At 58.9% G+C, this 25,131-nt stretch overlaps 1 protein-coding gene across 2 annotated transcripts in view; it reads left to right on the top strand.

Moving 5' to 3' along the window:
• The window catches only part of MGLL (monoglyceride lipase), a 101,948-nt gene extending 80,818 nt beyond the window's left edge, over positions 1 to 21,130 (top strand). For both annotated transcript variants that reach the window (XM_027098409.1, XM_027098408.1), the window contains exons 6-8: positions 5,435 to 5,524; positions 17,535 to 17,750; positions 19,750 to 21,130. In XM_027098409.1, the coding sequence (XP_026954210.1) occupies positions 5,435 to 5,524; positions 17,535 to 17,750; positions 19,750 to 19,875 (432 nt within the window). In that variant the 3' untranslated portion in view covers positions 19,876 to 21,130. The remainder of the gene's footprint in view (positions 1 to 5,434; positions 5,525 to 17,534; positions 17,751 to 19,749) is intronic.
• Positions 21,131 to 25,131: the final 4,001 nt, after the last annotated feature.

Here is a 25,131-nt window from a genome sequence, read left to right as displayed (position 1 = left end):
TCAGGTGAGGCGCCCTATGGGGATGGCCCTGGGTCAGGTGAGGCCCCACTGACTGGCCTTTGGGTCTTCTCAGTGGTTCACTCTTATGGACCCCAAAGACAGACAGCCTCCTGGAGACCACCCTGGCTGAGGGGAGGAGGGGGCCCTTCCCTGGGTGGAGTCACACTGACAGGGCGCAGAGCACAGGGCAGTGTCCTATTCTGTGACTCTTCTCCCAGAGTGAGGCTCCTTGACAGGTCAGAGGTTTGTTTCATGGCAGCCAGTTCCTGATGGAGAGATTTTGAAAGTCATTATAGCCAGCCAGCGTGAGATACCCAAGGCTTGGAGCACAGACGGGCTTGTGGAAGATGACAGCTCCCCGCTCCAAACGTGAGAATGCCAGACCCCGCCCCCCCCAGATCCCGCACATCTGGTTCTTACTCCATTTTCAACAAGCTGGGGTATATTTAGCCTGGGGAACAGACAAGGAGGACAGAGTCTCCTGGTCCCAAATGCCGTCTGTGTTCAGATCGTGGTGGAAGCAGGAGAAATTTAGCAACAGAAGTCCTGTGCATCAGAACAAGTCTCGGTGGTTAATGGGAGGTTTCCTGGGGATTGTCTCATGCCCCCGGGCATGCTCTGGGGAAGGCAGCACTGCGGCCAGCCCTGGGCACACAGGGGAACGCTTGGGAACAGGTGTCACACCCTGAGCTTGCCAGGCCTTGTCCCGGGGCGACACGCAGGAGGGGCTGCAGGTTAACCCAGTCCTTTCTCTGGGGAAAAACCCGACATCCCCCTGGATTTCTGCCCGGGGTCAGGGCGGGGACTCAGGCTGCCCAGAGGGTAATCCTCTAAATGACCTTCTCTGCCTGTTGCCTGGAGGTTGTCCCCCGGGGTCAGGTCCGAGATGCAGGAGCCATCCCAGTGCTTCCGGATGCTTCTCCACCACCACCCCCACCCCCGCCCCGCCCGCCAACCAGGGCACCTGGCCAGGTGGGGCTTGAGTGGCCGCTGTATACCCCGCACTCGTGCCAGACACTTACCATCTTATTTCCCCTCCGTCAGCACCCCGTTCCCGTTTACAGACGAGGAAACGAGGCTGACTGTCTCGCTGAAGGTCAGCGTGAGCTCTGGCTCAGGCGGCAGGCGTGGCAGGATGTTCCCTTCACCCCGAAACTGCCCTGGATCGACTCTAGCCCACTTCCCCTCTGAATGTCACTCTTCTGCTTCCGGAGTCCGGAAGGCCCTGGAGCAGGGGGTGGAGAAGGGACACGGAAGGGGTCTGGGGAGTGGCCACTCATTCAAACTTCAGATAACATTAGCCTCAGGAGTCAGGGCTTAGCTAGGTCGTAAACTGGCCCCTGAATCTGGCAACGGCGATGCACCAGGCGTGTTGTTACATCTGTAAGGCGTGCGGGCTTCCTGTCGTCTGCCGGGAGGCGCACTCTCCCCCACCCCAGAAACTCTGGGCTGTGCCCCGGCCATGCACTCCTGCGCCCACGGAGGCCTGCACTTCTGGCCTCCTGTGCGTGGGTCAGCCTGTTGAGCTGCTGTATAAAAGTGAGTGTAATTACTTCCCTCGTGTCAAGTCTTTTAGTGGCAGAAGCTTAAAAATGATCTTCGGGAGCCATTAAAGCCTTTTGGATCAATAGAGGCATTTGTGCAAGTCACTAGCACTTAAAGCGATGGGGCCGCAGTTAACCCAGGGGCGCCCCAAGGGCAGGCCAAGGACACGTGGCCGTCAGCTCGCTTGCTTGTCGGGGGTGGACCTCACTTCCGGGAGAGTCATCCTCTTGTCGCTGAGGTAGTTCGGGGCTCCAGCTGTCACCTGGTTCCGCAGGTCACCTCCTGCCTGGGGTCCCCGCTCTGAATGACATCAGCGTTTGCTCAGTCGACCGAGGAGTGTTGGTGGAGCCTCTCCTTGGGGCCGGAAACCAGAGGGCGGTTAGGGACGAGCTCTGGAGGAATTAGGTGTCACGCAGCCTCCTAGCAGCCCTTCAAACCGTTTCATTTTCTCCATTTTAGAAATGGAGACACGGAGGATCGTAGACCTTCTCCGGGATTCAGAACCACAGTTCGAATCCCACTTTGCCCAGCTCTGAGTCTCCAGGACCGATTCCCCCACTTCATTACCTTCCCTTTCCAGGGCTGGGGTCCAGTGACTGTGTGTAAGTCGTCATGGGTCTCGGCCCCCAAATTGTCCTCAGGCGACGTGCCCTGGGGCCCCCGTTGAGTCGGGGTCCCTGGGACCTGTGTGGTGGCACAGACCTGACTTAGCCTGTTGGAGTCACGATGAGGGTGGGGTCTCTCCTCCAGGGGGCCCGGCAGGGGTTGCCCCTCTCCTGAGCTGGATCTGGGGCTCTCTCCAGCGCCCCTGCAGGGTTGTCCGAAGAGTTCGGAACGCTTGCTCAGAATGGCATCAAGATGCAGTGTCTTGCATCCCACTCCCTTTGGGTGAGGCACTGCCCCTCACTCTTCTTCCCGTGGGCACAGGTGCGGGGCTCTCGTGGTGGACGGCGATGGGGGAGATGATGGCAGGAAGCGGCAGCAGCCTGGACAAATCGCTCTTTCGGGCGTGGGGTCTGCTGGGCTCCCTCCGACCCCCCGCCTCCTCACCACGCAACCTCAGCACCCCTCCTGAACCTCGTCTTCCTTGATCCACCACTCCCGCTGCTCCGTTTCCTAACGGAAAAGCTAATGAAATAGACCAACCCTAAGAGAGCAGCAGGGAAAGTGAGTGTGTCGAGCAGCCGTTCAGAGCATCCTTCCCCACGTGCCGCCTCTTTTCCTCCTCTGGTGTTTGTGGGGAAAAGGCTAAGAAACACCTGATTGTTTTAGCTGTGACATTATTGCCATCAAAGGTTTGTCTCTACCCAGTTGAGTCTTGTTGGAAATGTGGCCAGAATTTACTCTGCTGGTTTAGAAAAAGAGCTGAGGGTCAGGGTGGTGCAAAGATGTCTCACTGTGACTCCTTTGAAAGAGAGGCTTACACATTAGGTGTGTCCGTGTCCCTGGTCCTACACTGTGGGGGTTGGGGACACTGCACCACCTGGGCCACAGCTCAGAGCAGGTCAGGCAGAACCTCTTAGGGTGGTGCTTCTCTGACTCAGGCTACCTGCCCCTCCACCTTCAGGGCACACACGAACGCCGGGGGTCCCGTGAAAATGCAGAGCCTGATCCCTGGCAGCTGCCGGTGCTGCTGGTCTGAGGACCACATGTAGAGCAGGGGTCATGGAACATCAGGAAGGGACAGGGCCTGACGGGGGCCACGCCCGCTGCCAGTACACCAGCGGGGTGCAGGGAACAGGACTTCAAAACCAAGCGCCGTCTTCTGTGGAGACCAGGGGCTCAGGGCCATAGGCTGTCGGAACTGCAGCAGGAGAGGCCCTGCCGGACCTCGGCGATTGTACTGGGACAGGAAGGGGAGGGGGCAGCCGGACTGCTGTGCATTACCTGGTCCCTCCAGGGCCCGGACCCTTGCACTGTTGTTTTCCTAAAGCAAATGCCTGCCCAGAAATGGCTCTCTTCCTCTTTTCTTCCCGTGAGGCTCTTGCAGCTTCCCGTGGCTGCGCAGAGTTCCTGTTAGTGATGCAGAGAAGACCACATGCTCAGGGACGGAGGCCAGGGCAGGTTTCCCTGTGGCCCTCTCCTAGAGGCAGCGTCTCCCCTGGCTGCCTCGTGCCCACCCCCCGCCCCCCGCACCGGGAAACTAGAATGAGGACGGCATGCGTCTCAGCCCTCCTGGCCTGATCCTCGTGGAGCCTGAGCTGTCAGTGTCTCTTCCTGGGGTAGAGGCCTTGGCACTTTGGGGTGTGAATGTTTGGGTTGAGAGGTGCCCATGGTGGGAGCAGAGACCGCAAGGGTGAAGGTGAGTCTGACCCTCCACGAACAGCTGGCAGCGTGCCCGCGTCCACGCGGAAACGGTGCCCGGCTTGGACAGTGGAGTGGACCCTGTACAGTCTCTGCCTTCACGCCTGCCACGGGGCAGGTGCCCAGGCGATGTGTCCCTGGGCCTCTTCCTGCTGTCGGCTATCTGATCGGGGAGTGGGTAGGAAGCTACTTGCCGAGGAAGAGCCGTGTCCTTGAGGAGTCCGTGCTGGACGAGGCAGGCAGACGGGCCAAAGTGGGCAGCAGGGTCTGGTTGCATCGCACACGGCCTCCCCAGACTCCTGGGCCTGGCAGGGTCACACGTGGAGTCAGCTGAGCGGCTCCGTGTCCTTCAGGAGGCCGTGGCAGGGCATCAAGGACAGCGGAAAGTCTAGGACCAGTTCTACAAGCTTTGGGATCCACGTCGTTTTCCCTAATAACGTTGCCCTTGGGCCACTGTTGCTGGAAGGGAAAGGGCAGCTGCATCCCAGGCCCCTGCCCACTTCCAGCTGGCCGTGTGCAGTGGCACTGAGCCTCTGTGTAACAGACAGTGTCCTCGTCTGTTACACGAGGGTAAACCCTCACCTCACAGCATTTGTGTCCAGATTAAAAGACTGGGCACCTGGGACTGTGCCCAGCACACCCAGGGGTTGTCACCGAGCGGATGTGTGTGCCCTCCCGCGATGCAGGGTGCCAAGAGGCAGCACCTGTCGGCTCTGTGACACGCGCCCTCCGCGCAGACCGAGGATTCATGCTCGCCACCTTCCGTGCAATTCTAATTTCAGCGTTTCTCAGCTCGCTTTTGAAATAGCATCTTTCATCCCCGGGTGTCTGCACAGCCCAGAAACGGGAACAGCCCCCCTCTGCAGGCAGACGTGTGAGATCCAGGTTCACGCTTTTCCTGGGTAAACACCAGATCCAGCAGGAGGGGGTGGGAAGGCCTGGACCTGAGCCAGGACCATGTTCAAGGAGCACGCGTTGAGCACCTCCCGTGTGCCGGTGCCTTTGCTCACAGTGGTCCCGTGGGGAGCTAAGGGGACAGGCTCAGTGATGTGCAGCTCCATCCACACACCTGGGGCCACACAACCAGCAGTCAGATCGGTGTCTCCCTCAGCGCCGTGTCTAATCGGCCCAGTGACTGTTTGTGCCCCAAGACAGTCAGCAGGCGCTTCCGGATCAGAGCGTGTCCTGCCTCATCTCGGGTGACTGGGTGCGTCTGCTCCTGCTGTGTTTTTGAAGGTCCTCTGAGAGGTGCTCGTGCACAAGCACTCAGCTAGGAGGTCCTGCACATCATTCAAAATCATGACCCATGAGGGATCTAGGGAGGGTAACTGCACAGAACCAGGGTCAGCAAAAAACACACGTGGTGTCCCGCTGTCACCGCACGGCCTCCCCTCGCCCGGCTCACCCACAGGGGCCCAGAGCCAGACCAGTGAGGCCGTCTGGTCGGAGAGAGGAGGGTCCTCGGGTGCCCAGCCCGGGACCAGGCCTGGCTGAGGTCCAGTCCGGGTGTCCCTCTCCTGAGCTGGCCCCGAGGGCAGCTGGGTGGGGGTCCCACTGCACTCACCCTGGCTTCCCTCCCGCCTAGGTCCTTGCTGTGAAGGTCCTCAACCTTGTCCTGCCGAACGTGTCCCTGGGCCGGATCGACAGCAGCACGCTCTCACGGAACAAGGCAGAGGTGAGTCTTTCTGAAGACCTGGGGCAGCTGGGGCTGGTGGGGCGGAAGGCAGCAGCCCCGGGGGGAAATGCAGGCGTTAGCTCTGCCTCGGCGTTTACCACTATCCGGCCAAGGCTCTGTGCGAGGTGACGGGGACTTGAAGATGTGTGAGACGCTGTCTGGCTTCAGGATTGGGTGGGAAGGAGTGGGTGGCGGTGCTGCCTGAGCTGTACCCACGTGTGCAGAGGAGCTGACCAGATGAAACTCTGTGTGTATCAGCCAGGTCTCTTTTGGTTGTAAGTGACAGAAACCCAACTCAAAGTGATTTGAGCAAAAAGAGGGATTTACTGGTGAGTGTAACTAAAGGCTTCAGGCATGGCTGGGTCCAGGGGCTCAGGGTGTTGTTCACCATCTCTCTCCCCACCTCTCATGTCCCCTGGTTTGGCCTCATTCCCGACCAAACTCTCCCCAAGTGGAGGCAAAGCTGACCACCAGCAGCTTTACATGAGCAACTGCAGTGGAAAGGCCGCACCTCTTCCCAGCAGACGTCTCAGGGCTGGTTCTTACTGGCCGACAGTCTGGGTTCCTGGTCCAGGAAAGCGGGCGGCATCAGTCCTACCCAGCCTCGTGGCCTGAGAGCAGAGAAGGGCAGTTCTGTTGAGGGGCGGGGTGGATAGGATCGAGGATGGAAGAATGGATTCAGGCCAGGCCACGTGTCCACTGGGTTGGGAGCGGAGGGGGATCAGAGGAAGGGGTTCGTGGCAGAGGGAACAGCGCGGCTGACGATCTCGGCACCAAGAGCCTGTTTGCAGAACAGCCGGTAGTTTGCTTCAGCCACGGCGTAGAGGTGAGCGGCAAGGGGTAAACTGAGGGCAGGTCAGGAGGCACCGCTGTGCCGGGGGTGGGCTACTGCCCTCAAGCAGAGCTCGCTGCCCTCTGTGGAAGCAAAACCAGCCCAGGAGGTGTAGCGTGCATGGGGAGGCGGCCTCAGGCAGATACGCCGGGGGTTGTGCGATGTCACCGTCACCCCCTCTGGGACCAGACCCCAGGGTTCAGCATGAACGACGGTGCGCCTTGACGCCAGGTCCACGCAGAGACCGGGGTTGGTCTGTGAAGGTGCTGCTCAGCGGACCAAGCCCCTCCCCTATAGTGAAGGGCCGGCACCTCATCCCCTCCTGTGACGGGGCCCTTATGCTCCGTGCCAGGCTTGTGTCACGTGCTCACCCATGCACAGCTCCCGTATCGCGGGGGAGCAGACTGAGGCTCCCCATACGCAGGCACATGCCTGGGGTCACCCGCTGATGGGACTAGCCTCAGAGCTTAGGTCAGCGGGTCCCCAGCCCGCTCTGTCTGGGGGGCAACAACCCAGTGGACAGGCGGCACCCTGGGCGCCTGGGAGGGATGGTCCTCAGGGTTGAGCACATCACTGTGCTGCTCTCCTGCCTCAGCCTCCCATCTTGTGTCAGGAGTTTGAAACCAGGGAGTTGCTGGCTGCCCACGGGCCCTGGAAAGTGGAGCGGGTGCCCGGCATCCCAGTGGCCTCCCCCGCTTCCTTGGGGCTTGAGCCGTCAGACTCTGGCTTCATTATAAAATATGGCCTCCTGGCCCTTGGAGCCACTCAGAGAGCAGGCAGCTAAATGGGGATCGTGCCTAACGTGTAGGAGCGGACATTCCCGATCAGGGGTCAAAACCCAGGCCTCCGAGGGCCAGCTGTTTATGAATCTGGCTTGTGTGGGCCCTGTGCGGGGAGCCTGAGGTGGGCCAGTCCGCCCAGTCGTCCACATTCCATTTGAATTTGAATTTAATCTATTTTTTAAAATGTTTATTTATTTGGCTGTGCCGGGTCTCAGTTGCAGCACGCAGGATCTTTAGTTGCGGCATCCGGGATCTAGTTCCCTGACCAGGGATCGAACCCGTGCCCCCCGCCCCCTGCATTGGGAGCGCAGAGTCTTAGCCACTGGACCGCCGGGGAAGTCCCCAATCTAATTTTAAAAGCAGTAACTCCCAAACCTATGTCCTGGGGCCAAATTTGACCCACCAGGGTCAAGGACATTTGAGTAAAGGAAGAAGATTTTCATTCCAAAAGGCAGATCTGTGTGGTGAGAAGGCACAGTGTTAGGACCCAGAAAGACCGAAGCCAGTCATGACATGAGTGAGATCAATATTAACCCCATTTCCGAGGTGAGGAAACCGAAGCTCGGAGGTTGCATAATTTGTCCGAGGTTACACAGCCAGTCAGGGGCAGAGCTGGGACCCGAAGCCTTTGATTCAAAGGTCTCTGCTGGGACGCCTCCTCCCAGCTAGTGTTTATTTGCGAGCGTGAAGCTCTCTCTCCTGCTTTGTAATTACTGGTCCACACGGCCCGCGGCTGGAGACCATCGCTGTGTGTGCAGGATCGCTTGTGAGGGGAGTCGTGTGGGCAGGGCCTCCTCCACCTGCCGCGGCCAAATAATGGCTCTGGCTCAAACATGCAATTTCCAGAAAAACCACTGATCTGTGTGGCAGCTGTGCTAGGACAGCAGTGGGCTGGAGGAGGGACCTCCCTTTGAGAGGAAACATCGAGGTGCAAATCCGAATTGTTTATCTCACCACCTGAAACCACGTGGGCAAAAGGGAAGGAAAGAAAGGTAATGAGATGATTCCGAGCCCTCATTGTTTGAAAGTAGCGAATTTCAGAGCTTTTATCTCCTTTCTGAAATAATGGAAATTTCACTGAAGGCCTTATGAAAACAGCAGAGTCTGGGCGAATACCCAGCATGCAGCCTCCCCTTGTGCGCTCATCCCCGCCCCCGTCCGTGGCGGTACACCAGCCTGTATCAGGTTTCTGCCGGGTCGGGTAAGCGGGAGGACTCTTCAGAAGCACTCATAAATTCCCCTGCTGGGAAGACTCGGAGGGTGGACTCGGGCTGGAATAAATAGGAAGCAGGAGCTTCCAGTCCTTGGCGTGGAGAACGAGCCCCTCTCCTGCCTTCTCTCTGAGTCGCCCTTTCAACATTCTGCTGAGCGTTAAAAATAGCAGTGCCTAGGGGGAAAATGTGTTCAGAAGAGGCACCTCCCAGATCCAGCACCGGGTGTCTTAAGGCCCACTTTAGCCGAGACATTTCCCCTGGAGGCCTGCAGCTTTTTAAAAGCCTCAGGAGGAAAGGAACCATTTGCTTCACAAGCTCACTGAAGTGGGACCTGCGGGAAGGGGCTGCAGGCTGGGGTGCGGGGGGCCTGGCGGGCTCCCGGGGGGATTCGGAGGTCGGCTGTGTCTCTGGGGAAGCAGGACGTTTGTTTGGGGCTTGATGTGGCAGCCAGGACTGCCAGCATGACACCCTCACTTCACAGAAGCGAGCCCTCAGACGCACAGGCTCCCGGCATGTAGGAGTAAAGGCAGACATGCCTGGCGTTGGCTCAGCACCACCCAGTGCACCGCGTCGCGGCCCTCCGTCTCCCCTCCACAGCTCCGGGAAGTCAGTCTTAACATTTGATGTTTGTGGAAACCTAGGCCCAGAGAGGGCAAGTCACTTGTCCAGGGACACACAGCTACTAAGGGAGGATTTGAGCCTAGGTCCTCATGTCCGAGCCTTAGCTCTGAAGTGCTCCTGGAATCCTGGGGACAAGCAAGTGGCTGCTCGGCCTTTGTTGTGTCTGTGTGCACAGTTAGAGCCCCCAGTCAGCACACTGGCCTACTGTACTGACATGCTAATCATTCCACCCTCAACCACGGGTTTTTTGGAATGTGATGAATCCCTCCCACTCTGAAAAGCCTTGAATGTTCTAAATAGTTCTCCGGCCTTGGCCGCCGGAGGGGGAGGTGTGAGGGGGAAGTGCTGAGGAGCTCCTGACGCCCCCTGCACACCATCGATGACCCTCCGACCGCTCACGGACAGGTACCCTGCTTCCCTTCCAGGCCCCATCCCCTGGCCCCGTGTCCAGGTCTTCTGCTGGGAACGTCCACTGTTTATATATTGGGGCAGTTTGTCTTCTAGAACCGAGTCTCTCTTCTCTGTAACTGTGCTGGGACGCCCTCCAAGCGTCTCCTGGCTGGTTTACATTCATGCCTGCTGGCCATATGGTGAGTTCCGGGCACCCCGGGAGCTGAGAAGGGGCCAGCTCTGCTCCCTTTCATTTCTGTGGTGGGTTCCGCTCCAGACCCCCACCCAGTATTTGCGGTGTGCCTGCCTCAGGGGTCAGGCCACTGTTGCCCTGTTGCCTGCGTGTCTTCCGCCCACACGGCTGGGAGGCCACCTGCCCGTGGCCCTGGGAAGCTCCTGCCAGCTCTGGGAAGGCTCGGCCATGCCGAGGCGTTTGACTCATCGTAACCAAGGCTGAAGATAGGCTGAGGCTCCCATGCTGCCCCCAGGACACAGCCTCCCACGAGCCCCTCTGAGAGCCGGTTATTACTTTCCGGTATAACCTGCTTGCTTATCTGATCTTACTCTGTGACTCGCCGTCGTTCATGGCTCATGTCGCCACAGAAGACTTGGCTATTTCGGGCAGCTGATAATTTACCGACGTCTTAAAAAAAAAAAGGAACCATGGGAACATCTCTTGGCGTGGGCCTCCGTGTGGGGTGGCCGGCGGGGGAGCGCGTGAGCGGGCCCAGCTCAGGCCAGCGCCCTGCATACGGGTCCGTACCCCTGCCTCCCAGCCCTCCTTCCCCCGGGACTCTGGCAGAAACAGCTCCGAGCTCGAGAGAGGCAGATCCCTGAGGTCAGCAGCTGTAATGGCAGCAGAAAAGCCACGGCCTCTGTGGAGAGCCTGTCAGAGGCAGTTCCAGCTGCCAGCCAGGCCCCAGACAAAACGAGGCACCCCCTGCCCTGCCTCTCTCCCAGGTACCGTCACGGGTCCAGCAAGAAAGCAGCTGCAGTCCGGGCAGGGCTCACCCACCACAGTCTCAGAGGTACCACCGGTGACCTCGCAGCAGGCCGGGAGGTGAGGGGCAGCTGCAGGCCGGGCAGGGCTCACCCACCACAGTCTCAGTGGTACCACCGGTGACCTCGCAGCAGGCTGGGAGGTGAGGGGCAGCTGCAGGCCGGGCAGGGCTCACCCACCACAGTCTCAGAGGTACCACCGGTGACCTCGCAGCAGGCCGGGAGGTGAGGGTTGGAGGCCCATTTACGTGCGGATAGGACGCCACTGACTTGCCAAGGCTTGGGATACTGGCCAAGGCCGATACGAGCCCCGATATGAGTCTGACCACGGGGGTCTCCTGCCCCAAACCTGCCCAGGGGATGCGTGGCTCCTCCCGACAAGGGGATAAAAATGACATGAAAGCCAAGGCTGCGGGGAGAGGAGAGGTTAATTTCCGTAATTCAAACTGGAGCTTTCCCTCCAATTTTAATTGTGGAAAATTTCAAATCTACAGAAAAGTGGACATAGTAGTATAGCATACACCTGTATACTCCTCCCCATAATTCACCAGTTGGAAGTACTCTGCCATGCTTCCTTTATCTATGCTTAAATATGGAATATCAATGTGGACATATATTTTAAATACTTTAAGATTTATTGTGCTACAATATACAGAGCATCTTGACCAGTTTTAAGTGTACAGTTCAGTGGGGTTAAATACATTCACATTGTTCATCCGTCACCACCGTCATCTTCAGAACTTTCTCATCTTCCCAAACTGAAACTCTTCCCCACTGAACACCAGCTCCCCAGCCCCCCCAGCCCCTCCCCCCCGTGAATCTGACTCCTCGAGGGACCTCAGTGTTTGTCCTTTCATGACCAGCTTATGTCACTGAGCATAACGTCCTCAGGGTTCATCCGTGTGGTAGCAGGGGTCAGAATCTCCTTCCTTTTTAAGGCTGAACAATATTCCATGGTCTGTATAGACCATGTTTTGTTAATTCATTCATCCTCAGTGGACACTGGGTTGCTTCCGCTTCTTGGCTCTTGTGAATAACACTGCCGTGAACATGGGTGCGCAAGTATCTTTTCAAAACCCTGCTTTCGATTCTTTTGGGTTTATACTTAGAAGAGGGGTTGCCAGGTCGTTTTGATACGCATTTCCCTAATGATTAGTGATACTGAGCATCTTTTCACATGCTTTATTGGCCACGTGTATTGATATATCTTCTTTGGAGAAATGTCTATTCAAGTACTTTGTCCAGTTTTTAATCAGGTTTGCTGTTGTTGAGTTGTAGGAGTTCTTGATATAGTCTGGATAATAACCCCTTATCCAGGTACATTGTTTGTAAATGTTTTCTCCCATTCTGTGATAGTGTTCTTTGATGAACAGGAGGTTTTCATTTTAAGGTAGTCCAGTTTATCTATTTTTTTCTTTTGTTGCCTGTGCTTTTGGTGTCACATTCAAGAAACTATTGCCAAATCCAATGCCGTAAAGTAGATGCATTGTTTTGGCTAAAACTTTTTTTTTATGTTTGTTTGTTTGTTTATCGATTTTGGTTTCGCCGGGTCTTAGTGGCAGTACGAGGGATCTTCGTTGCGGCATGCAGGCTTCTTAGTTGTGGCGTGTGAATTCTTTGTTGAGGCATGCATGCGGGATCTAGTTCCCCGACCGGGGATTGAACCCAGGCCCCCTGCATCGGGACCGCGGAGTCTTACCCACTGGACCGCCAGGGAAGTCCCCTGAAACTTTTGAAAGGAAGTAAGTTGCAGACCCTGTGGTCGTACTTCAGCATGTGCTGCCCGAGAGGAAGGACCCAGAATAAGGACATTCACGCACAAGCCATTCTGTCATCACACTTTGGGAAAGTAACAGTAATTCCCTGTCATCATTCCTTTCATTACCTCTCACCATCTGGTCCATGTTCTGATTTCCTCAGTTGTGACCAACATTTGATTCCAAGACATGAGACCACGCGATCTTGCTGTTTTGTGACCAGCAGTTGTGAACATGGTCCTGCAAGACCCCAGTGATTCTTTCTTGTTTCTCTTATTATTTATTCAATCCCTGGGCCTGTGAAAAGGTGGCCGTGGCCCGTGTGATTGGGTGCAGAACGTGGGTCTGCTTTTTCCCTTCCCTCGGTGACCACTCAGGACCTGTGTCTGGTTCCAGGGTCACACCGCAGGGACCACCACTCCCAAGGCACAAGCAAGGTGACCCTCTGCATCACTTCTGGTTCCAGTGCCCTGTGGCGGGTTTGTGCAAACCGCTTGCACCCACCTGCCCAGGGCCTGACCTGCCGGCCCACCTCAGGGCTCGAAAAGCAGGTACAGGGGTGAACAGGAGTTCAAGCTTTAGTAGCAGAAAGCACTTCTCGGGAAAAGATGTTCGGTAGTTCACACGCCCTTGATCCGTGGCAGTGTATACGTGTAGGCTAATCCCCATTAGTCCTCTTTCTGTCCAAAGTGGAACTGCAGGTCCTTACTTCTGGTGGCTCTCCTCTGGTCCGGCTCAGGAATTTCAGTCCCCCAGGGCGGGGCGCCTGCTCCGGGGTTGGGGTCATAGCGGGAACTTGGGCCTCGGTAAACAGGGCTTGCTTCAGTCGGCCGTGCTGGGGAGACTCTGTGGAATCAGGCAGGACCCTTATGTCCCCTCCCCACCCTGCAGGCGGCACGTCAGGCCAACAGACACTGTGTCACTCGCGCTTCGGACCCGGCCCTGTGTTCAGGGTCACATCGTGGGTCTGTTAACAGCGGACAAAGAGGCGGGGCAGGGGGAAACTTGAGCTTCCCAACAAAAAGTCCAGAGGCGAGGCCTAGGAGAGGTTTTCTCTTGTCCAGCTCCCTCTGCAGCAGTCCTGCCGTTCACGACCAAGGCGGGGGCGAAGACATGGCCTCTGCAAAGACCTGCCAGTTCATCTTCGGGTTCCCACAGGTTTCTGGCTCCAGAGAACACTTGGGTAGAGTTGCCCTGCTCTCTCCAGTGTGCCGGGGAAGGCTATCTGATTTCCCTGGGGTGAAAATGGGTGGATTAAGAGAGATGGAAACAGCGGAGGAAGGAGATGGGAATCCCAGGTGGCCCTGAAGCAGGTGGAAGATGAGGTTTCCGTAGGCAGAGGGAGGGGATGGGCTGGAAGGAGAGTCGGAAGACCAGCTGCAGACATGTCTGTAGGTGCCTGGGAGGGAACGCAGGAGGTTGGGCCTGCTGGGCTGGGCCTCTCTGGGAAGTGTGAAATCACGTGGGCAGGACACTCACCTGTGCTCAGAGGCCCCCCCCACCCCGTGGCAGTCCGTGAGGGTGGCAGCACGCTACAGTCCTCACCAGGGACGCACCCGTTTCTCTCCTGGGGCGTGCTGGTTCCCTGCAACTCCACGCCCCCTGGCCGCTTGAGCCCACAGGACTCACCTTGACCTCCTCCTGTCTAAACACGTAGCGCAGCGTGGTGAGAGGTTGGGAATGCTGATGGTGGGGCCCGCCTGCCTCGTTCTCATCCTGGCTCTGTCCCTTACTTGCTGTGTGACGTTGGGTGAGTCACCCAGCGTTTCTGAGCCTCAGTCTCCTCATGTGTAAAATGGATAATGATGACAGCCCCTGCGTAGGGGTCCTGCAGAGACTTGAGGGGCAAGTACATGTAAAGCACTCGGCACAGCACCTGGCACAGAGGTGAGGGCTCAGGGCTAGTTATTTCTAATACTGTTCCAATTAATCTAATTTTGAGTCTATCCCAGAACAGCTTTTCAAAAAAGAGGTCAAGAGATCTGACTGGGTGGGGGTGGGGGGTGATTCCTGGATTTTGCTCAACCAGAAGTTTAAGAACGCTCCCAACTGTGGGTTGCTTCCTGTGCTTCAGGGCAAAGCTTTTTCAAAAGGCAGGCCCAGGCTTCCCTGGTGGCGCAGTGGTTTCCTGGGCCCGTGAGCCATGGCCGCTGAGCCTGCGTCCGGAGCCTGTGCTCCATGCCGGGAGAGGCCACAACAGTGAGAGGCCCGCGTACCACAAAAAAAAAAAAAAAAAAGGCAGGCGCCCCAGTTGGCTTGTTCCCAGCTGTCAAGTCAACCTTGCTGAGAGCCCTCAGACCCCCCGACAGGGAAGGTGCCAGAAGAGGCTGGGGCTCGGAAGAGGACCCTTCCTCGATGGGAAACCCAGGCAGAGGAGTGACGCTGCCCCTCGCTGCCCCGCGCTGGGGTCAGGCGGCCGCATGGCATTAGCCTCGCTGTGGGGCAGACCCAGCCTGGGCCCCAGGGTGCACATCCCATCCAGACGCCCGGCGTCCTCCGGGGCGTGACCACCGTCACCCCCATTTCACAGATCAGCAAACTGCATCCCAGAGAGAAGAGCCTTGCCCACGTCACACAGCTGGGAAACGTCAGGGCTGGGTGGTCTTCCTCACAGGGTTTCCCCCCAAGAGAAAAGACGTCACGTCTCAGCTGGTGGACACACCTCCAGAGGTTGGTCACCTGGAGCAAAGGTGCCCTGGCTTGGACCCGGGTCCACAGCCTCCAGTTGGTGTCTTCGCGGCTGTGCTCCAGAAATGGGGGGCGGGGGGGCAAGAGAGATCGCCGGAGACCGAGTCCTTGTTGTGCCTTTAACTATACTTGTGCTTTGAGACCTCTGATTCACGTGCAGTTGTGAGAAATAACTCAGAGGAGCTGTGTGCCTTGCCCAGTTTGCCCCAGAGCTGACATCTTGGAAAACCACGGGGTTATGGCGACCAGGATACCCTCGGGGGTGAGTCAGGCCGTCCCCACAAAGACCCCATGTTGCCATTTTGTAGCCCCACGCCCTCAAGCCTGACCACCACTCGTCTGGTCTACATTTCTCTGATTTGTCCTTTTATTTATTTATTTTTTTTGCGATACGCGGGCCCCTCACTGTTGTGGCCTCTCCCGTTGCAGAGCAACAGGCTCCGGACGCGCAGGCTCAGTGGCCATGGCTCACGGGCCCAGCCGCTCCGCGGCATGTGGGATCTTCCTGGACCGGGGCACGAACCCGTGTCCCCTGCGTCGGCAGGCGGACTCTCAACCACTGCGCCACCAGGGAAGCCCTGTCCTTTTTTTAAAATATAAATTTATTTATTTATTTTTGGCTGTGTTGGGTCTTTGTTGCTGCGCGCGGGCTTTCTCTAGTTGTGGCAAGTGGTGGCTACTCTTTGTTGCGGTGCGCGGGCTTCTCATTGCAGTGGCTTCTCTTGTTGCGGAGTATGGGCTCTAGGCTCGCGGGCTTCAGTAGTTGTGGCACACAGGCTCAGTAGTTGTGGCTCGAGGGCTCTAGAGCGCAGGCTCAGTAGTTGTGGCGAGCGGGGTTGGTTGCTCCGCGGCACGTGGGATCCTCCCAGACCAGGGCTCGAACCCGTGTCCCCTGCACTGGCAGGCGGATTCTTAACCACTGCGCCACCAGGGAAGCCCCCGATTTGTCTTTTTAAGAATGTCGTGGAGATGGAATCCCACAGTAAGTGATCTTCGGGCACCGACTGTTCGGTCTTTGGTTTTGAATGGGCTCAGGCTGTTGACCGGTGCTCGGGGCCTGGCTTGGGCTGGGAGGGAGAACGCTGTCTGTCTCCTGCCTGGGGGACAGGACACGACCCTCCCCCACTAGGAGAACTTTTGGTGGATTTAGGTCTTAAGCCCTCAGAAGGCAAAGGCCCTGGGGTTGGGCGGGACTGGTTACCTTAGGGGAGGGTTTGGGCTTCTGAGCCTGTTTCCCTGAGAGGAGGCGGTCCCTGCCCTGCCTTCCCGGCCGCCCCTCTGCCCCCCCGTGTGGTGGTGGCTGGCACAGGGGCCTGCCCTTTCCCCGACACAGCTGGCGGCTCCTCCCAGGTCTAGAATGGACCATTGTGTACACAGCGCCTACGTGCTCCAGTCGTGGGAAGAGAGCCAAGAGTGGGAAGCCACCTGTGCCGTCAGAGCGGTTAACCCGGAGCCGACTCCCTGCGGGGCTTCATGGCCGTCAGCAGGGCAGGCGCCAGGCCGCTCAGGAAGGAGGTGACCTCGTGGGCCCTGGCCCTGGGCGTTCGTTCACCGGGACACCCGGCAGCCAGGGCTCTCTGGCCCCGCCGCCCCTTCCCGAGCAGCCCTCCTTGCAGACCCTGAAGGAGCCCCTGCTGCTCCCGTGTTCTCGGCCCCCAGACTGGTGGCCCGGCCCCGCGGGAGGCCCGCCGTCTCCGCTGCAGTAAGGGGCTCATTCATCTCGTGTGGCTTTTCCCAAGTGGTCTGGCTCGCCTGCTCCGGAAGAATCAGGGTGGTGGGGGGACCTGGGACAGCCTGTCCCTCTCCAAGTGGATCTGGGACCCTGGATGAGGCCCTGCGGGGAGTTGTCACAGGGAGATGCGGCCCCTGCCCGAGAGTCAGATGGAGACACAGTGGACACTCAAGCCTCCTCGCGGGCAGCTGACCCTCTGTTCCCTCACCCCTCCTGACACCACACAGCTCTTGAAAAGAGAGGTGAGGGAAGAGGGGTCACGGCCCCAACCTGGTCCGGAGAGTTCTGTGGGCATGTGTCCCGTCTCAGCTCACGGCAGGCAGGCCACTCACTGTCCCCTTGGGGCAAGAGGAGTGAAGCCAGAAAGTCAAGGACGGGGCCCGGGTAGCCCCGCAAAGGGCACGGTCAGATCCTCCGCCGCAGGTGAGGCCAGTGTCAGAGGAGGTCCCGGCAGGCTGACGGCTGAGGAGGGCGGGCCCGGCCGCTGTGCACGTCCACAGGCGCAGGGGGACAGCAGACCTGCCTCTCAGGCTGGCAGGCCGCCTGCTGGAGCCACGTCCTGCAGCCCGCGGGGGTGTCCTGCCCAAGCCTTTCCCTGGCCTCGTTCCCGCACACACAGCCCTGTGACCCGGCAGTCGTGGGTGCCCCTCACCCTCTTCAACCAGGGGACACTGTGTCAGGACAGACAGAGAAAACAGAATCCACTCAGACTGACACCGAAACATCTTCTGAGCTGTTCCTGTGTGAACTCATCAAAGCGAACATACGATGTCGCTCACGTGAAGAAAACCCACAGCTTGATACTGAAACCGTCCCAGGGCACAGGCGTGGATGGCGGCGGGGCGGGGGGGTCACAGAGCAGGCTGGAAGCAGGGGCAGCGCGGCCGGACTGACCGGGGGTCCCCACCCCAGGCCCGCCGCCGGGGTCGGCTCTTCAGAGCCAGAGCAGGAGGGACCGCGAGGGCCTGATGGGCCCTGTCTCTCTCCTCCCGCAGGTGGACATCTACAACACGGACCCCCTCATCTGCCGCGCGGGCCTGAAGGTGTGCTTCGGCACCCAGCTGCTCAACGCCGTGTCGAGGGTGGAGCGGGCGCTGCCCAAGCTGACCCTGCCCTTCCTGCTGCTGCAGGGCTCTGCTGACCGCCTGTGCGACAGCAGGGGCGCCTACCTGCTCATGGAGTCTGCCAAGAGCCAGGACAAGACGCTCAAGGTGAGCAGCTGCCGCACGTCCCCGGGGCGGGGAGAGTGGCGTCCCTCTAGGGCACCTGCCCGAACCCTTGGCTTAGGGCCGGCCTGGCCCCCGGGGAGGCCCGTCCGCACCTGGCCTCCGGGCAGAAAAGGTCGTCCTCCTCAGAGGGCGTTAGGCGTGTCACGCACAGCAGGATGGAAAATGCTGTTCCAGGTGGAGCAGTTCCCGGGTGTCTGGCTGAACCGGGAAGACCCCTGGCTGGAGGATGGGGAGAGAGCAGGTGCACCGGCTGTGTCCCTGCCACGTGGCAGCGGAGCCTGAAGGTGGCTCTGCGTGGTCGGCTGGGCAGACCGCCACCCCAGGGCACACGCGCGAACAGACGTGTCCCTGGACAGTGCTGCCCCAGCTTGGGCACGGCCGAGTGGACGGCCCGGTCGAGGGCCACCTCCCGCTAGGTTATAGGGAACGCGGCAGCTCCCCGCAGGTGCCACACCTGCTGCATGGGTGCCGGGACTGGCACTCAGCTCTCTGCCCCGAGCCCCCTGCACCGCTTGCCCCAGCGCGCTGTGCTACAAAGGCTCTCACGTGTCTGCACTGTGCAGCGCCCCTCCGTCGCGGCTAAGAGTGGCAGCCCCTGGCCCAACACCCCTGCCAGAGGGAGGCCCGGACGAACAGCAGGAGGAAGGAGGGGAAGGAACGCCGCTCCCATCACGGCAGGAGACGGTCCCAGCTGCAAGTCCCACGCTGGCACACCCGAGAGAGAGTTGAAATTCAGAAAAAGCATTGAAATCAGGGTCTCGAAGAGATATTTCCACCCCATGTTCACGGCGGCCAAGAGGTGGATGCAGCCCTGGTGCCCACTGAGGGGAGGTGGTCCGTCCAGGCAAGGGGGTGTTTTCCAACCTTGAAAAGGGGGAAGTTCTGACGCAGATGAGCCTGGAGGAGGCTGTGCTCAGCGAAATGAGCCGGTCACAGAAGGTCAAATAGTGCGTGATTCCACGCACGTGACATATGCAAAGTAGTCAAAGCTCATAGAAACAGAAAGTAGAGGGACTTCCCTGGCGGTCCAATGGTTAGGGCTCCGCACTTTCACTGCTGGGGCTCTGGGCAGGGAACTAAGATCTCGCAAGCCGAGTGGCGCAGCCGAGAAAAGAAAAGAAAAGAAAGTCGGGTGGAGTTTCCAAGGGCTGGGAGGAGGGCGCTGTAACGGGGACAGGGTTCAGTTGTGGAGGATGAGAATACGGCACCGCGTGCAGAGATACTTAACACCACTGAGCCGCACACTCAGAAGTGGTTAAGATGGTAAATTTCATGTTATATGATGTGTACTACAGTTTAAAGAAAAAACAAACAAACTTGGAGATAGCTGTTAGAAATCGCTGAAATGGCAAGTAGGCAGGTGGTTATACACATGGAGAGTTCAGGGGAGGTCTGGCTGGAGATAGAGATTCTGAGTCATCAGCACACGGGTGGTTTTACAGCCAGGGGCCTGGACGGGGCTCCTGGGGAGAGGGGGAAAGAGGCCCGACCCCGCCTCGGCCGCACCAGCCTGCAGCTCAGGAGGGCGGCGGGAACAAGACCAGGAGGGTCGAGAGCTGTGGGAACCACGGGGGAAGGTGTTTCTAGAAGGTTCCCCTGGCCAGCTTTTGAATGATGCCGAGAAGCCAAGTCCTACGAGAGTGCAAGTGATCCCCGGCCACCGCTATGTGAGGGCCGTGGGGCTGGTGTCAGGACCACCGCCGTGGGCGGGTAGGAGTGAGGGTCAGCCGGGTCAGGCTGGGGTCCCACAGGGAGGAGAGGAGGCGCAGGTGGGGCAAGGCTGGAGGGGGAGTGGCGTGGAGAGGGGACAGTGGTTCAAGAAAGGATCTGATGAACATGTTGGGACCTTGCCAGCTGTTGCAGCACCACCTGCTGACCAGGCGTGGGTGCGTGGAGAGGGGGTCCTCTCCATCCGCTGCCCGGCCGCCTTGCCCACACGTCACTCGCAGTAGCCGTGACTTCCTGTCTTTCCTAATTGCAGATTTACGAAGGTGCCTACCACATCCTCCACAAAGAGCTTCCTGAAGTGACCAGCTCCGTCTTCCGTGAGATAAACACGTGGGTCTCTCAAAGGACAGCGGCGGCAGGAACGGGGTCCCCGCCCTGAGTGCCCTGGCCAGCCGTCGGGCCACAGTCGGGGAAGCAGGCAGAGGAAGGGCAGGAGCTGGCTTCTTAGATGTGGCTTGCCAACAAACAAACAAAAATCACAAATTGGAGGAATCCCTAGCGCAATTTACTAAAAAAAAAGAAAAAAGACAGTCTTGTCGCACATCAGGCCGTCCGCCACTGGATCTGCCTTAAGTGGTGGACGCTTTATGCAAAAATAGGAGGTCACGGCACTTCCCAGAGAATGTGCTGGAAGGCCTTAGGCCGCAGAGCCCTGCCCCGCCTCTCCCGCTCCGCAGGGTCCCAGGACCCCCGCTGCAATAACTGGAGGGGTCCCCTCCCGCCACCCCGCGCCCCGCCCTCACTGCCTCGGCTGGGCCCCCTCTGGCCGCCGGATGCGGGGCGGCGTCCACTTCCCCGGCAGACTGGCGCCGCCGCGGCCCAGCACATGCCTGCACTTCCTCGGCACGTGTCCACCCGTGACCCGCGTCAGCTCCTTGTCCGCCGGGAGCCCGGGGTGGGCTGTGGGGCAGGTGGGGCTTGGCCCAGAAGAGGCACCCTCGCCCCCTTCCCTCCGCGGGGCACGTCAGGGCGGCTGTTCGTCGCTGACTAGTGTTACCTGGGGCTCAGAGGATGGTTGTGTTGGAGATGGAGTGCCTCGTGTGTATAGCGTCTGTTCTGAAGCAGAGCCGGGGGGGGGGGGGGCGGGAACCAGGGGCCTTGAAGGCATGGATGCCCGACAGCCCTGTGCAGCCCCGGGGGGCGGGCCTAGGAGCCCCGTGCGTGCGGGACAGGCCTGTCCCAGCCCCTGCCTGCCGGGCCGCAGCCGCCCTGGGAGCCTCGGTGCTGGCAGCACAGCTACCTCTGGTGGCCGGAGAAGCTCCCCACGCAGTGGCCCTGCCCACGGCTGCAGGCCTGAGGCCACAGCAGCCCCGCTGCCTTTCTCGGTGCCAAACCCGCAGCCCCCCACCCCTTGGCCCTCAATTGCGCCAGAAGTAAACGGGGTCACCACCCACCCGGGGGGTACTTTGACTTTGAAATGGGACTCGCTGTCAGGTCTTGAGGCCCCACCTGCAGATGTGGCCGTGGTGGGGATGGAGCTGCCGGGGCGTGGAACCTTGGGGGAGGTGCGGTCCCGCCACCCCAAGGCTTCCCTGCCTGACGTGGAGGCTGGGGGCAGGACTCCCCACTCCCTTGCCCCTCCAGTACTGGGAGCTGATGCCCCACGTGTGCCGTGTTCTTCCAGGTCTGCTTCTCGGTCCACCTCCAAGGGCCCCCGAGCTGCTCACCCCAGCGACCGTCAGCTGGGGGGGGCCTTGGTGCGTGTCTTGCTGCCCCTGCCCCTTGGGAGGGAGAGGCGCCCAGGCACCCAGCCCTGGGGGACGGCGCCTGGGTCCCCACAGAGAGCGGCTTCATCGCCACGTCTTATTCCTCTGGCTTCTCTTCAGAGGAGAAAAACATGTAGAAAATGCAGAGAGGTCGGCCCCACCTGCCCAGCTGGGCAGCTGTGAGGAAGTTCCTGCTCTCGGGCTAAGGACCGGCAGAAACTCCACCCGCAAACCCCAGGCGCCCAGCCGTCCCGCCTGCAGGCCACAGCCCACCCCCACCTCCCAGAAGCACGCCGTGGCAAGGCCACATCCCAGAGTAAATACCAGGCCCGTGGGTTGACCAGTAAGCTTTCGATGCATGAATTTATTTATCTGAAAGCTCTTACAGAGGCATATTCAGTCACCTTTACAGATCTGGTTAAAGAATCGCCCATATTTAAAAGAAAAAAGTTCTTTGAAACCAGGACTGTTTCCTCATCTGGGAGGGGACACAGGGTACGTCCACCTGCTGAGTCAGGGGTGCAGGTAGCAGCGTCTGGAGGGCCCCCAGGGAGCACCCTCCCGTCCTTGCTGCACCGAGCAAGTCTTGAACTGGGGTCACCCTCCATGTTGGCGGCTCCGTGCCCATACCTGGAGCACCAGCGCCATGCCATCGCCGTGGTGCAGGGGAGCTGGGCTTGGAAAGGAGGCGAGGTCACACACGGCCTGGGCTCGAGGTGACAGGAGGACAGAGGCCACAGAGGGGCCCTGGACATGCAGCCTATCCAAACCACGCCTGGGAGGACGGACATACTACTCGGGACGCTGGGCCCAAGCACGCCTGTGAACTCGGCGCCGCCCTGTAACTCAGAGGCCACGCTGGGCCACACGAAGTGGTTTCACGCCTGAGAAAGTCTCTAGGAAAAGATGCCACCTGCAGCCACTGGAGGTCCCAAGCCCGCCAGGGCCCATTCCTTTGCTGGGATGGGGAGTGGTGACCCCAGCTTCCCCTTGGCTCTTGGGGGCTCTGGAAACTCCCTGCAGGGCCCCACCCTCCTGCTCTTTCCTTCACCAACTGCTGGCATCAGCCTGTTAGGATCATAAGCAATTTACTGGTTACTGTCATTGCTGCCGCTCAGCCACCTTCCTACACGTACGCTGTTAGTGGGGACCCGTGTATTAGAACTCTTAACGCACCAACGTCTGCCACAGCTAACCCTAATAAACACATGTTTTCTGATGGTGTCGTCTGCCTGTCTGTGATCTGACTGCAACGTCCCTTGCGGAGAGACCAGCGGCCCTTTGCGAGGCTGCACTGGGGGTCTGGGCCGGTCCCCTGATACACCCCAGTATGCGGACCTGACTGTCCCTCTTGCGGAGCGGACTGCACGCCAGCTTTCTCGTACAGACGCGGCCACCGCTGCCACCAGAGGCCGGGCCGCCCCAGTTCTGGGCTCCACGGCTGACCCTCCTCCACAGTCCCACGTAACTTCTGACAATTTCGAAATAAGTTCTGATCTCCTCCCCCGTGGCTGCACCTCTGCCTCGCCCACCTGAGCGCAGGAGACCCCAGCTCGGGCGGGTGCCTGCACCCCTCCCTCCGTCGCCCCTGCGCCTGACCCAGAAGCAGAGGCTGTCGGCTGCCTGCCTGTCCAGGCAGACCGTCTCCCTCTGGCCCCACTGGCCCCAGGGCAGTCACTGTCCCTTCCTGCTGGTGGCCACAGCAGCCTCCTCCGGGTGCCCCATCTTCCGACTTGTGTCCCATTGGTCTTTTCCCACATAGCGACCAGAGCGGGTGTTCAACGAGTCAGGCGGTGGCCCTTCCCACTCCAACCCTCGTGGTCCCATCTCACGCAGAGGCGGCCACGGCCCTCCCAAGCCTGCAGGCCCTGGGCACGTGGCCACACGCCAGCCTCTCTGTGGAGCCTTCCCACCACCCTGTGTGGAGCTACCCACTCCCTGGCCCCCGCCACCACTCCTGCAGCACAGCCACTGCCATCTGACTCGACCGCGTTCTGTGGACCCTCAATAGCCCTGTCCCCCCACCGGAGCTGAGCTGCGGGAGCTGGGTCCTCGCGTCAGACCTCTGTGTGGTTTCCAGGGGTCCCTGGTAAATATCTGTCCAGGGAGGGAGGGGGTGGGGGACCAGTGCTCTCTCTGGGCCAGGCTGGAGCCTGGAACTGGGGTTGTAGGCGCAGGGCCCACTTCTTGGTGGGCGCCCGTGCCCTCACCCAGGCCACACCTCCAAGGGCCCCCTCGGGTTTAATGTTCTGCTGTTGCTGGCTTGAAATCCTCAATCTTTCTGGGCATGGTTCTCCTCCCGAGTTCCTGGACCGTCCTCAGGGTCGCTGCTCTGGACGCTTCCTCGGGCAGGTCGCCCAGCTCCACGTCACTTAGTTCTTCTGGGCTTTATCTTCTCCTTCGTCTGGAACATGTTCCTCTGCCCCCTCGGTGTGTCTGAGTTGCTATTTGTATTTTGTGTCTGTTAGTGACGTTTCTCGACCTTGGAGAGGGGGCCTCCGTAGGAGACGTCCTGTGTCCCAGCGGTGCTCTCTCCTCTCGTCACCCAAGCTGCATGCTCTGGGGGGCTGCGTGAGCCCTTCTGTGGCAGGGGGCTGACCGCGTGGGGCGTCTGGTGGGCCTGGTCGGCCCCTGGCCTGGCTGGTCGCCAGGCCTTGCCACGTGTGGATGCCGCTGGCTGCTGGTTAGCGGGGTCTGGTCACGAGGCAGCGGGTTGTGGAATCCTAGGGGACCCCAGGCTAGTGCTGGCTCCTTGGTGGGCAGAGTCGGGGTCCAGGAGACCCTGGGATGCTGCCCACCCACTGGCGGGTGAGGCCAGGTCCTGGGGTTAGTGCCGGTCTACTGGCAGGCGGAGCCGGGCCCAGGGTTCCCAGAGCTGGTGTTGGATGGCCGGTGGGGGAGCGGTTCCTGACACAGTTGGGTCTGGGGTCCAGGGTGTCCTGAAGCTTGCAGTGACCTGCCGGTGGGCAGGGCCAGGGCCCAGCTGGTCCCAGGGCGGATCTGGCCTGCTCTGGGCAGGCTGGGTCCACAAGCTGCAGGACTGTGGTTTTCTTCTCTTTTTTTTTTTAAATTTAATTTTTATTTTATATTGGAGTATAATTGATTTATAATGTTGTGTTAGTTTCAGTCAGGTGTACAGCTAAGTGATTCAGTTATACATATATACACTGTTTCTCAGATTCTTTTCCCACATAGGTTATTACAGAATATTGAGTAGAGTTCCTGTGCTATACAGTAGGTCCTTATTACCTATTATATATATAGTAGTGTGTATATGTTAATCCCAAACTCTTAATTTATCTCTCCTCTGCCCCCCCGTTTCCCCTTTGGTAACCATAAGTTTGTTTTCTAAGTCTGTGTGTCTGTTTTGTAAATAAGTTCATTTGTATCTTTTTTTTTCTTTTTTCCTTTTAGATTTCACACATAAGTGATATCATATGGTATTTGCCTTTCTCTGTCTGATTTACGTAGTATGATAATCTCTGGGTCCATCCACGTAGCTGCAGATGGCATTACTTCATTCTTTTTGATGGCTGAGCAATATTCCATTTTATATCTGTACCACGTCATCTTTATCCATTCCTCTGTCGATGGACATTTAGGTTGTTTCCATGTCCTGGCTATTGTAAACAGTGCTGCAGTGAACACTGGGGTGCATGTATCCTTTCAAATTATGGTTTTCTCTGGATATATGCCCAAGAGTGGGATTGCTGGCTCATATGGTAGTTCCATTTTTAGTTTTGTAAGGAACCTCCATACCGTTCTCCATAGTGGCTGTATCAATTCACATTCCCACCAACAGTGTAGGAGGGTTCCCTTTTCTCCACACGCTCTCCAGCATTTGTTGTTCCTACTTTTTGATGATGGCCATTCTGACGGGTGTGAGGTGATACCTCATTGTAGTTCTGATTTGCATTTCTCTAATGATT

This window comes from Aethalodelphis obliquidens, unplaced genomic scaffold (genome assembly GCF_003676395.1).
Source record: "Aethalodelphis obliquidens isolate GAN/ISIS:26980383/991018 unplaced genomic scaffold, ASM367639v1 scaffold123, whole genome shotgun sequence".
NCBI classification, from domain to species: Eukaryota; Metazoa; Chordata; class Mammalia; order Artiodactyla; family Delphinidae; genus Aethalodelphis; species Aethalodelphis obliquidens.
This window is presented reverse-complemented; position numbering and strand designations above follow the sequence as displayed.